The 14,353-nt window shown below is 31.7% G+C and overlaps 1 protein-coding gene and 1 long non-coding RNA gene across 3 annotated transcripts; one reads left to right on the top strand and one right to left on the bottom strand.

Annotated features, from left to right (window-relative positions):
• Positions 1-649: 649 nt before the first annotated feature.
• LOC133035125 (uncharacterized) lies at positions 650-4,004 on the bottom strand. Of its 2 annotated transcripts, XR_009686396.1 has the most exons (4): positions 3,517-4,004; positions 2,930-3,051; positions 1,231-2,556; positions 650-1,112 (listed from the first exon to the last, which is right to left on the bottom strand). It is a non-coding gene; the product is annotated as an uncharacterized LOC133035125 (long non-coding RNA). The 2 variants fall into 2 exon arrangements; XR_009686395.1 differs by having other exon boundaries at positions 1,231-3,051.
• Positions 4,005-13,186: 9,182 nt separating this feature from the next.
• Positions 13,187-14,353, top strand: LOC115720046 (vacuolar iron transporter homolog 4). Its single transcript, XM_030649211.2, has one exon. It carries the CDS (start codon positions 13,280-13,282, stop codon positions 14,090-14,092), a length of 813 nt encoding a protein of 270 aa, XP_030505071.2. The 5' UTR covers positions 13,187-13,279; the 3' UTR covers positions 14,093-14,353.

The following is a 14,353-nucleotide window of genomic DNA, read 5'->3' as shown; positions in this document are numbered from 1 at the left end:
CCAAAAAATCAAAATCTAACTTCAAAACTTAGAAATAAGATGAAGATGAAATGGGAATTAAAAAAATGAGATTTCAGACTAGAGAGAAAACATTCTTTCTATTGCTTTCAATGCGCCAATTACAAGACTGATTTTCCAACCCCTTCTCACATTTGAGAAAGGAGTATTTACAGGCTCTAATTGCCTTTGATGCATTGGTGTCCTTAAGAAAATTGTGACATTGATGATCTACAAACACTACTACAAAAAGTATAATTTTCGTCGGTTTTTAAGTGTCATTTAAAGAATTTGCGTCGGTTTTTTAAACCGACGTATATACCGTAGTCGCAAATAGTTTTTATTAGCGTCATTTTTAAAACGACGCAAAAAACAATTTTCTACATTTACAAACCGACGCAAAATATTTACTTTTTATTTTATCTTTTGCGTCGGTTTAGAAATGACGCTAAATTGTTTATGGCATTTTAAAACTGTCACAGAAAACTTATTACGTCAGTTTAAAAATATCATATCTATTACGAAATTTTTTGTTTTTTTTTACCTATTGCGTCGCTTATAAAATGACACAAATATAAGAGAAAATTGCAATTTTTTCATGCAATTTTCCTCATATGCACTATCAAATTTTATAATTCTATATAAAAGTAAATACATAATACAAAAAAAGTTAAAATAACATTTGTAAAACTTACATAAAATTAGTAATCGATTCTATTAACTAATCACACAATACCAAAATTGTTAATAGAATCGATCATAAAACTTAAATTCCATTGTACGTAAACTAAATATAAACTAATTACATATGCAAAAGATAACAATAATCATAAAACTTGTTACTCATGTATTATAACAAAAGTAGTAACCTTTAATCTATAATTTGAAAATATAGAAAACTTAAGAATTCTTTGTACACATAAAATAAGACACTATACTACTTACAACTTTTCAGCAAGCTAGTGAAAAGAACGAACAAATGTATCCTGGTGCGAGGGAAGGTTTTCATGTTCTTAAGTTTTTAAACTTTGCATTTAATTCCCAATAGTTTGAATTCTCTTCAATCATGCTGGAAGCTTCTCTCTTCCCTAGTCCCCTCTTTTCCAAAACAAAACCTGCAACAAATACCAAAATAGATAAGTGGTGATAATTTTAAGGGTAAGAAATGTCTCCATACATAGCCTTGAAAATAAAGTTCACTAAATTAAATGAATTATTTTTTTAAGGGCTTACCATTTCATTTAGTAGAAAAGTCTCCCCTTTTCCACTCACTATTGGTCCAACAAGTGATTCAAATAATATAAATTCAAAATTGTTTTCTTATGGCTGCAATAACAATATGTAACAACAACATTAGCATCCTATAGTTATTATTGTGGGACTATAGCACAAAATTAGTTTTGTCTTTATTTTATGTGTATAAAAAAATTAGTTTTTTAAATACATAATTAAAGAAAATGTTATCAAAAGATGAGAATTGGCTTATCAAACAGTATACCAACACAACAACAAACAGGCAGAAAAAATATGGTAACTTATTGTAGAGGAAACACATCTTTTTGGCCTAAGAATTCAAATTGTAAAATGCTTGACTCTAATTACTCAAGTGATCACAACACATTCCTAAATAAATAATTCTCTACTTTGCATTACCTTGATTTTGTGCATTCTCCCTTAGACTACAAATGAACATAAGGTGTGTTAAGTACATCATTAGAACAAAAACTATAAGTACTAGTATCAATGACTTCATGTTGTGAAGAAAGAAACAAACCTCAATTTTTTCAAAAAAGCAACTTAATGAATACCTATAGGGTTAGCACATATCATGAAGTTCATTTAGTACAAATTAGAAAACACAAAAACTTAGCTGAAAAATAAATTGGTAAATAGACAAAAGACTAAACGACTCGAAAATTAATGTAAGAACCTCATGCCTAATTACCCTAAATCATAGAAAAAGTGTATACTTCTATGTCATATTTAATTATGACAAATTTCAAAGATAGTCAATGTTTATTTTAATACAAAAAAATACTATTCCTAGTCCAACCAAAATTAATAAAAAAACAAGTTTGAGTTTCAAAGCAACTTTGAGGTAGAGTTGTCCATTTATAAATGTAATATATCACAGACTGTTCACTTTTTTCCAAATAAAAAATTACAATTTGCAGGATTTTATCATCCAAGAAAGGATATCAGCAACCATTTATGTCAACAGCTAATCCTATTATACAAGACACATCTTTTAAAATCACAGATTAGTACAGATGAAAAGAAATAGCAAGTTTCAACAAAGTTGTGGTTGCAGATAAAACTAGTACAACCGCAAAGTCATCCCCTTTAACTTGCCAATATGAGTTTTACATTCAATTTTAATTGCATTGATGATTCACTAATTTGGATATGCCAAAGAAAAATAAATTCATCAATAAAAAATAAGCAAAATCATTATGAAATATAAATTCATAAATAAAAACTTACCCTTTTTCGTTAACTTTGTTTTCTTTCTTAAAACTTCACTTTTTTCTTCAATTGCATAACACAATGCTCATGAACCTATTAAAAATGCAAATCAAACTATCATTTAAAGCTCTCTATTTAGACTAAAAAAGAAACACTAGTTTAGACCAAACCCAGTTCAAACATACATATATTTACTCATTTGCTAGAGAAAAAAAATACCCTTGAAAAGTGAAGTTTAACAAATTAAAAGATAAACATATGCGTTCGCACAATATTCCTTCTACAATAGAGAGTACAGTACTTTACTTTTTCAATTTAATAATACAAAACTTGTAAAGAAAAACCAAAAATTTTTAAAGAATGAAAACAGTACTATATACAAATAAATCAGGAAAACGAAGTAAGCCACATGGTGACACCAATTGAATTCAGCAAGAAACAATAGACTAAGTAGCACAATTCATACATGATGTATTATTGATGTTTCCATTATATTCATGGTTGCTGCTGCTACTGCTGCCGCTTACTCTTCTTCTTCTTCCTCAAACCCAAACTCAGTTTTCTTTATTTTAATTCTCTCAATTTGAGCTAAGTCATACCGAAAGAAGAATAAAAAATACCAAAACTGTCAAGGGAACTAACAAAGGAACTAAAAAGCAAATCGAGTTTCAAAAATATAAAACCGCGAGAAACCAAGATCAACATCGAGAAATAGAACAGTAACAAAATCAATGAAATGCAAGTTGGTCGAAATGTACAACCACCCAAAAAATTCGAAGAAAGAAAAGTTTGTTTACTAAATCCACACAATTTAAGAACATTTCAATCCATATCTCAAAACAATTACATCTAAAGCCCAAGAACTATCAACATAAATTCTTTAAAGCCTCTAAACTACTATAACTAAACATACTATTACAATAATAACAGGGTGTTTACTAGTGGATTGGGTTTGAAATATTCAGCTACATCCAATTTATTGATCTTTATCAAATTCAAATATATATATATAAATAAATAATTAAAATAAAATTATTAATATATATAACTTACATCGGAGAGATAGGCTCGTCGATGGTTGTCCGAAAGAAAGATGAACAGAGGGAGAGAGAAGGGTGGTTGGAGGGATGAGGGACAAGAGGCGATTTTAGGATTTTTGGCAAGAGGGGTGCCACTGATTGAAGCTCGGAGAGAGAGAGAGAGAGGAGCGTCGTCTATCGAAGCTCGAAGAGAGGGGGACGTCGTTGATCGAAGCTTGGACAGAGAGAGGGTTGGAGAACAGCCAGAGGTGCGGCTGGGTTTGTATGACTGGGAAAGAAGAATAAGAAGGATTGAGCAATATCATGGGAGAAGAGAGACCACAGACCACCGTCGAATCGTCTGAAGAGGAGGTGGTTAGGGTGAGTTCTCATCGTCGTCTGAAGAGGAGATGCGACTGAAGAGAATCGGAAGGATTTTGCGTTTAGGGAGAGGGCTGAAGTGGAGATGCGGCTGAAGAGAATCATCTGAAGAAAGGGGCTTGAGAATTTTGCCTTTTTTAATTTTAGGGATTTCACTTTTTTTTTGTGTCGGTTATTGACTCTCACTATTGTATTTTGCGTCGTTTTTAAAAGCTCACTAATATAATACACTAGTTTTAATAGCAGACGCAAAATGAAACGTAAATTTTTAAATTTCCTACTTTTTTCGTCGGTTTAGCTTTTAACGTCATATACCTAAAAGACACAAATAACATATTATTAGTGTCACTTTTAAAGTGACGCCCCAATTATTTGAGTACTATTTACGTCGGTCAACGCTATGAACAGTAGCGTTGACCGACGTAAATAGTGTATTTTGTAGTAGTGAAATTTTATGTTATATGAGGTGGTCTTGCACCTTAGTACCTTTGTTTTGTGTAAGGTGTTCTTTGGTTACAGGAGTGGTGGTTGTTGTGTACCCTTGGTTAGTTGGTCAGGCCTTGCGGGTGTGGTGCCTCCACTACTCGTACCTCCTTATTTTTAAAGCTTTGCAAAAGCATAGTTGTACACACCATGCATGCACGCCTTGTACTTGTGATCGTACCCTTGTTACCTTCATTTCCACAAGAAAATTGCACTAAGTGTAGTCATGTTTCTATGGAAGTTGCATACTGAGTGGAAGGCATGAAATGCATGTGGAGTGAGCACTTGGGGGTGCATGCCAAGTGACTTTGAGAGTAAGTGCATGCCAAGTGACCTGAGAATGGTGCATTCTGAGTGACTTTGAGAAAGAGCATGTCGAGTGACTTGAGAATGAGCATGTCAAGTGACTTAAGAAGGATGCATAACGAGTGACTTGAGAAAGAGCAAGTCGAGTGACTTGAGAATGAGCACGTCAAGTGACTTGAGGAGGTTGCATGCCAAGTGACTTAAGAGTGTGCATGTCGAGTGACTTTGAGATTGGTGAATTTCGAGTGACTTTGAGAATTGTACATGCCCAGTGACTAGCATGGTGACCATTGCAAGTGACTTGCATGTTTACCATGTCGAGTGACTTGCATGGTGGCACTTGCATGGTGGCCATGCCGAGTGACTTGCACGGTGACCATGTCGAGTGACTTGTATGGTGGCCATAACGAGTGACTCGCATGGAGACCATGCCGAGTTACTTTCATGATGGCCATGCTTAGTGATTTGCATGGTGACTATAAAGAGTGATCATGCATCCCTACCCCTCCAAGACAACTCTCTTGGCACGGTCTCGTTAATCTCTCGATTGTCGGTTAAGTAATCTCAAAAGTTATGAGTGCTAATTTTTTAGATTAACAGTTATTGTCTTTGCTTCTTGACAATTTAATCCACATTAGGAGAACTACTACACACATGACTCACATAACTGGTTGGAAATATTTGCCTTAAAGATTTAGAGACATAATTTCTATGATGCAAAGATTAAGTTATAATTGGATAATGAGAGCTTAAAGTATGTCCTTAATCAATGGAACTTTAATTTAAGGCATAGAAAATGAGTTGAGTACATGTAAGATTATGACTTTACCTTGTAGTATCATCGTGAAAGGGTTAATGTGATCATTGATGTGTTAAGTAAGAAACCTCAGGGTGCTTTGACATGTATGGCTCTTGAAGACCAGAAACAAAATATTAACTATGGGTGATTATAAATTGCAGTTCTACAAAGAAAAAGAGGTAGCTTGTGACTCTAGCATGGTATTTATCAAGTTAAGTAACATTATTGGCAAGCTAATAAATTAAGACTTATATATCTAGAATAGAATCTATGATGGTGAACATTTATATATCAAGAATAGACAGTTAATGCTAAAAGGTATTGATACCAAAAGGAAAGATTGGATGTTACAAATATTTGTGATCTTAGAAGGTCTATTATGATCAAGGGCTATAGTTCCAAGCTTATTGTACATTGTGGTAGTATAAAGATTCCTGACTTGAAGAGATAATACTATTTGGAAGTTGTGAAGGAGGATGTGGCTAGCTTTGAAGCTAGATGTATGGTTTGTTCACATGTTATTGTAGAGAACCAAAGAACTTCAGGTTTGCTTCAACCTTTATTGATACTATAGTAGAATTTGGATAAGATCACTATAGAATTTGTAACAAATTACCATTGAAATCCTTAAATCACGACATTTCAAGTCTAATTGTTGATCTTTTGACTAATTTTACTCAATTTATTTAAATCAACAAGGATTACAAGCTTACCAAATTAGTTCAACTAAATGGGATGCCTTCAAGCATAGTTCTCCTAGAGATTCTTGTTCTACACAAAGGGTTTGGAAAGTCTTGCCACAAGCTTTGGAAAAAATGAGTTGCTCTTGACCACTGCTTATCATACTTAAACAAATGGACAATTTGAGATGACCATACAAACCATGAAGAACATGCTTTATGCTTGTATTTTAGATTTTGAAGGTAGTTGTAGAAAATACTTGTCATTAATAGAATTAAGTTATCACAATGTTACCAAGTAGATATATGCATAGCTCCTTATGATGCCTTGTATGGGGGACCATGTAGACTACCTTTGTATTGGGGGAACCAGATGAACATATTTTGTGGGCCACAAATTATCACTTGTACCACCAAGAAGATCAAGGGAATTCAGGAGAATCTAAAATTTTCTCAAAGTCATTAGAAGAGTTATGTCAAACTCATGGCAAGTTAAGTTTGGTGACTATATTTTCTTGAAAATTCCTCCTATGAACGGTGTAATGAAATTTTGAGTGAAGTATAAGTTAGCCCTTGGTGTGTTAGACCTTTCGAGGTTATCGAGAAGGTTGGGGAGGTCATATATTGATTAAATACCAGTGTGGTTGGAGAACATTTATAATGTGTTCCATGTGTTGATGCTAAGAAAATATTACTCATTGCATGTCTTTTAGTTAGAGGCTATTCCTCTTTAAGATATGTTCTGTATGAAGGATAACCTGTCAGAATTTCGGTGAGAGAGTTTAAAGTGTTAAGGAACAGAGTGATTTGCTAGTCAAGGTCATATAGCAGAATTATAAAGAAGAATAGGCTACTTGAGAAATAGAGTCAAAAATATATATAAAGCATCCCTACTTGTAATTTAAAATTTTGGAAGGAAATTTCTTTAGGTAGGAAAGAATGTAAAGTCTCGATCCAACAAAAAAAAGAATAAATATATTATATATTAGTGGGACGGACCCACAATTTGACAATGAACCCTCTCTTTCTTCTTTTCCCCCTAAACCTTCTCTCTCTCTTTCTTTCCTTTCTCTTACTTTCTTTCTCTTTCATTAAAACACCCATAACCGCCACATGTGGAGCACCGACGACCCAGCTCCGGTCACCATGGGATCACGCGTGCTAAAGCTAAACGACCACAGATCGGTGGCGATCTCACACCTCAATTTTGGTGGCAATTAGAGCTGAGACACACTCGTATGGGTGGTGCAAAGTTTTAACATAAAAACTTTGAGATGACATTCCAATCAACTGTAGCCACTATTTGAAAAATGGTTGGTACTGTTGGAATCAGTGTCGCGAGAAAAACATTCTCCACCAAGTCATTCTGATCAACTCGTTATTTTTTCACAATGAGATTTGTGTATTCCACCCTTTTGGAAGAATTTTTTGGCGATTTTGGTGCTTGATTGGGCTAACGGTTTGTACATTTATGATCTACTCGTCAAGTAGATCATTTTGAAATATACTACTCTTATTTTCAATAACGTTTCCGATACACCAATTTTACTTCCATCGATCGTCTTTGTAAAGTGCTTAGAGTTTAATATAAAGTGATTTTTTAGCTAACTAAGTTATTCAGAGCTTAAGAATCAAGGGCCTAGAAGTGTCTCCTTCAGAGAAAGTTTGACGATGCTGAGGTAAAGACTCAACTTTTTATTGGACTTGATTTTATATGTGTTGAATAGCATTAGACATATTCTAATTTTTATGATTTATAAAATATTTGAATAATTAAAAACTTAATCTGTATATTTTTTTTTTGGACTGTTTTGGGGCACTAAGTGTCAAATTTATCTTTGTACAATTATTTATGTAGATTATGATTTTTGGGTTTATTCAAATTACAGTCATTGTGCTGCAGAATTTTTCTAAAATAAAAAAAGAATATGTTCTTTTGTTATTTTTCTTTGCCTACTTTTGGTTGAACTGATTATTGATGAGAGCCATATGATCATGATTTGTAGATATTGTTATTTACGACCTAGTCTCTAAGTCATCATAGGTAGATTAGGTGTGCACTCACTTATAGGTGAAAGAGATAGAATCTTTATACAAAGTGAATTGAGTCTTAGTCGTGGTATAATGGTGGTTATCAGTCGCAACTACCCTTTTGGATGTTGCTTTCTATTAGTATTGAGAGCTAGGAATCTAGTGGACGGTGTGATATACACAGGTAGCTTGTCTCTTCTGATTATTTGCGCTCTCTTTATTTTGTTTATACTTGATGATGATGATATGATTTATTTTGAAGGGCTAACTATGCATGGGTTATGAAAGTACTGACCCTTTGATATTAGTCATTTTTTTACTGGGCTTATATGCCCACCCTCTATATTTTCTCTTCAGGAACTTAGTTTGGTACTTATGGATGAGAGAAAATCATTGATGGAGAGCGATGTGATTAGCTATGTCCTATCTTAATTATAAATTAATTTTATTTTTAAAGACTGGTTATGTATCTAGTAATTAATGGATGGTCTGTATTATTTAAGTACGTATGAACAGTTATGGATGAAGAATATAATAGATTTTTAGTATTTTTTTTTTTTTTGGTGTTTTATAAATTATTAAATCTCATCATTTTGGTGATTATATAATTGTGAAGATATTATTATTTTTTATATATATTAACGATTTGTTTTATTTTATTATTATTATTCTTTATTTATTATAGGAGTTATTTAGTAATTTTATATATGTATTTTATGTAATTTTGTAATATCAAATAAAAGATCATGTGTAAATTTAATTTTTTAACAAGTGTTAAAGTGAATTTTTAAAAACATAAATTATGGATATAATATCTATTTTATATAAAGTGTGCCTATATAACTGAATTCTTGGTTTATGAGAAATTCATGGGTAACTTTTTATTTATATTTAATAAAATAATAAAATATTATTTATATATAATAAAATAATAAAATAAAAATAAAACAAATCTCATTAATATTTGAATTGATATTTGATGCTAACTATTCGAGAGTCACAACCATCGACCACCGAAGCTCGAGCTTTCTCTATTCTACGCCACCACACGAAGCCGTTCCTCAGCCTCCACCGTCACCTCCATAGCTTACAACGAGCAAGGTAAGATTTTAAATTTGATTTTAGGTTTTAGGTTCAATTGTTATATTATTATGATCATAGAAATTAATTACTTTTTATGATTTCAAACACATACACATGATCGGTCAATTTCGGTGGCCCCAGATATATGTTCCAGAAAAATAATACCAGTACTACGCCTCATGAATAGACTAATCATCATATTATGTATAAACACATATATTCCTTGCTTTGATTCAAATTAATATTAATTTTTCTCTTAAATTAAGTAACTTAGAGAAAAAGAGGTGTTATAAATATAGGTGTTGTTCGGTAATCATTAAAAAATCAATTTTTTGATTAATTAATCAAAAACCATAAAGAAACTACAAAATTTTGTTAAGTAAAATTTAAAAAAACAAAAAGCAAAATGATTGCCGAACAGGCCTATATTTAATGATTATGATCAGAGAAAATTCTTACACTTAATTAATTAATAACAGGTTAATATAAGCTGAGAGTGTTAGAAAAATCTAGAAAGCGGACAAGTAAGAGTTCACCACTCAAATATCAAAAGCTTATGTTAGGAGATAAAAAGGTATACAATCAGTTTATTTACCGTTGAAATTGTCAACACTCTACTAATAAATGCTATATTTTTCGAATTCTGACTATAAACGCGCTGCAACAAATTATTATTTCATAAATATATTTTTTTCCTTAAAAATGAACACAGGGTAATGATGTTGAAGCAGTAATATTTGGCACTGAAATTGACGCTAGAGAAAACACTTTGGAAGTGTTCCACACTTACTACATCAGCAACGCCTATGTCAAAAAAACAGCCCCGCCTTTCGATAAAAAGAGAGACTACAAATATACTTGGACAGTGAACTCAAGAACAGAAATCGAAGAAATCCAAACAGAAGACAACCAGATATCAGCACCATATTATGATTTCATTCCGTTTAATGACCTGCATACACCTAAAGAATTCAGCAAACCAATAGGTATTTACAATTTGATTTTCATAAATATATATGCCTCATTGACTAACTATTTAATATTTCAATTTATTAGATATTTTGGCTATTGCTCTCAAAATGAACCCACCAAAAGAAGTCAACACTCCCTATGGACCACATACAATTCAAGAGATATAATTAATTGATGAAAGGTAAACTATACATTTAATCTACCACTATAAATACACCCTTGTGTTCATTTTTATTGCGATATATTAAATACTATTAAACAAAATTTATGCTAATACATTTTTTTATTTCTTTACAAAGTTGTAGCTTCAAACCAGTATGTTTGACGATGTGGGGGCATAAAGTCCACGATGAATGCTTACAAATAGCAGAAGTAATCGAAGACAGACCCATAATATTGGGATCAAAACTAATTGTTCAAACCAAGAGAGGTTATTGCATTAATTAAACTACTGATATTTAAAAGCAAAAATTCAAAAATTCAATTAACACATACATTTTGATTTAGGGTTGTCTCTATCGTCACGCGACAGGAGTACCTTCAAAATCAATCCTCAACTCCACGAGGCAGAAGCACTGAAGGAATGGTAAATACTCATAAAATCAAAGACACATACTATTATAGCTACACATTTTACAAAAAAAAAAAAATGGTATACTATATTTATAATAATTATCATACTTACTCTATTTTAAGGGGGGAGAGTAACGAAACGGAAATTAAAAACGCAATAGCAAACTGCTTGACATATGAATCTTCTCTAAAATCTTTTATTGGATTACACGAAATAGTGACTAACATCCAAATTTCAGAGTTGACGAAAAATCTGCAACTAAATGAGGTAAAAACTACTACAATATTTACTTTATAAAACTTTTGTTTCAATATCTTACTATTATTAACACCATTTGATTTGGATGTAGAAAAAATATTTTTGGATTGAGGCGACAATAAAAATAACTGATACTCTCCAGAATTTTTATTACATGTTATGTGACGCATGGCATAAAAAAATAGATTTATACAATCGCGATGAAAAATCATATGTGACAAGCCAACATGCGGCCAAGTAGGATTTTCTACACCACTGTATATTACAAAAAACTTATGATGTTATTGAAATTAAGTTAAAATTAAAAAACATACTAACAATCTTATTATGCATTTTACAGTGCTATAGCATATGTTGAACTTGATGACAATACAAAGAGCCTATCTACTGTCATGTTTGTAAATATTGTGGAAAAAATATTTTCATGTACTGCTGCCAAATCAACTAATGAAATATACTGCAGAGGTATAGTTTTTAAAAAATAAAATAGTTTTACATGTCTTTCATAAGTTGATTTTTTAATTAAATAAATTATGCACACCATGTCTATCCATCTTAAATGAAAATACATCACTGTTTGCAAGAACACCGTCACTTTGTCGACACTACTATATTCAATTTATCAAAGAACAAATGGATGATCCAGATATATGCGGACCCGGCTAGAATGAAAAGTGGAAAATATAAAAATTACACTATTGTCTCTATCGAAGAAAATGAAGATTGAAATCCACCAATGACTATCATTAGTTTTCTTATCTATAATTTTTAGACTAATGCTATCTTCAATTATCAACAATTTAGAGATTGATTTTTAATTTTCTTTTTCTCTTACACCCATTTAAGTAATGTTTCTTTAAGTATTGGAACATTAATTTTTAGTTTATTTTTAGATTAACTTAAGAACATATTTAAATCATTAAGCTTTTTTAAACACTAATATATTGCATTCGGTATTCACTTTTAATTGACAACATTATAAACTATAATATTTAGATACACATAATAATAATCTCACCTAATAATATTTTTCTTTAATTTTTAATATCACTTTCAAATAACATAGAAAAAACCTAGCATAAAATTTAGTATACGTGCCTCGCACGTAACTTTTTGCTAGTATATATATATATATCGTTATATATTAAAAGTGCCTATTTAACGGCATTTCTTGGTTTAACAGAATATACTTAAATTTTTAAAAGAATATTCTGTTAAATTTAACGATTAGGTTTGATCTCCCGTTAACAAATAAACCCAATAATTAAACCCAAAAAATTAAACAATCTTTTAAATATTAATAATCTCTTTTTAAATTAAAAAAATCATCTTAGCCACATATCTCTCTAACAAACCTATCTTGAGAGAATATTAATAATTTTTTTTATTTATTTTTTAAAAAAGAAAAATCTTTATATATTAAAGTTAACCTCACGTTATCTAATGTTTTCTCTGGATAAGCATAGGAAGCAGAAATACCACTTCTATCTTTGTGTGATTGCAGATATACCAATTCTGTCATTGACCCACTTTTTAGCTTTATAAATGGAGATGTTCATATAATATTAATACTTTACATAATATTTATAGATATAAACTTACATTACAATGCTATGTTTAAAAAAGAACTAAATAGAATAATCTACTACTCCAATAATAAATTTATTTACAATTTTATAATTACACTGATATTATTTTTAATACATTATTAAATAATATTTCAAATATAAATATTTAATTTTTTCAAACAAAAAATTTGTAATCTTTAAAAATAAAATACATTTAAAATCTTAAAAAAACCAAAATCTTAAATGAAACTAGCAATACGTGACTCGGCACGTACATTCACCTAGTATATATATATATATATATCAACACATGACAATAACTTTATTTTTCTTAGAGGCTAGAGGTTCGAGTATATGTATATGGTATACATTCGGGAACTAAATAAGATACATGGTTAATGAAGGAAATATATATTATTCAATGACCAAACTATGTATAATAAAAAAAATGAGAGTAGTGAGTGAGTGGGTCGGAAAGAAAATTTAATAGAAATAAGTTTTAAATATAAACTCCACTATATGGAATTGGAATTAAATATAGGAAAATTAAACCCACAAATCTATGGTGCTCTCCATGATATTCACTTTTTTCAAGGACCCCATTTACCATGGCCCCTGAACACTAATGAATATCCCCTTTTCGTGATCTATATATACTCAAAATGGGAAGGCGTGTGTTCACCACAAGCAAATACACCAAACAAAAACAATCCATCAAATCATTATTACATATATATATCTTTGAAAAGAATCTGTCATATATGGCTTCTGCTGGTGATCATCAAACCCTTGGTAACAACAACATGTACAATAATAGCCACGTAGAAATCCCAGTTTATAATAATAATAATAATAATAACGTGGAAGCGATGAAAACCGATGATGAGGAAGTAGTTGACTACTCCCAAAGAGCACAGTGGCTTCGAGCAGCTGTATTGGGAGCCAACGATGGGTTGGTTTCGGTAGCATCACTGATGATGGGAATTGGGTCAGTCAGAAAGGACATCAAAGCCATGCTTCTAGCTGGTTTTGCAGGCTTAGTAGCCGGGGCTTGTAGCATGGCCATTGGAGAGTTCGTTTCTGTCTACACTCAATACGACATTGAAAAGTCTCAAATCAGGAGACGAAGACAGCAACGACGTCGTATTGGACAGAATGATGATGATGATGAGGAGGAGGAGAATGATAAGCTACCGAATCCAGCGCAGGCTGCGGTGGCTTCTGCACTGGCCTTCTCAGTGGGCGCTGTGGCACCATTGTTGGCTGCTGCCTTCATAAATGACCATAAGGTGAGGCTTGGCGTGGTGGCCACCGTGGCTAGCTTTGCTCTTATGTTTTTTGGTGCTGTTGGAGCTGTGCTTGGGAGGACTCCTGTGGTGAAATCTTGTGCTAGGGTGCTGATTGGAGGGTGGTTGGCTATGGCCATCACTTTTGGCCTCACTAAGTTGATTGGCTCTGCTGGTCTTCAAATATGATCATTTCTTATATATTAACCAACTTCAACCCCTTCTTCTTGTGTTTTTGTTTCTTTCTCAATAGGCCGCTTTTAATCATTTAGCTACGTAAAGCTCGCCTTTCATGTTGTTATTAATTGTTGCGTTTTCAATTCTCTTACCTCTCTCTCTTTAAGTTTCCACCTAGCTACTAATTGATGATCACCTAAATATATAAATATAATATATTTATATATATTGTGTTATTATCCAATTGAGTAATGATATAATAATAATAATAAA

Source organism: Cannabis sativa, chromosome 2 (assembly GCF_029168945.1).
Source record: "Cannabis sativa cultivar Pink pepper isolate KNU-18-1 chromosome 2, ASM2916894v1, whole genome shotgun sequence".
Taxonomy (NCBI): domain Eukaryota; kingdom Viridiplantae; phylum Streptophyta; class Magnoliopsida; order Rosales; family Cannabaceae; genus Cannabis; species Cannabis sativa.
The sequence above is the reverse complement of the archived record's forward strand: the minus strand, read 5'-3'. Positions and strand labels throughout refer to the sequence as shown.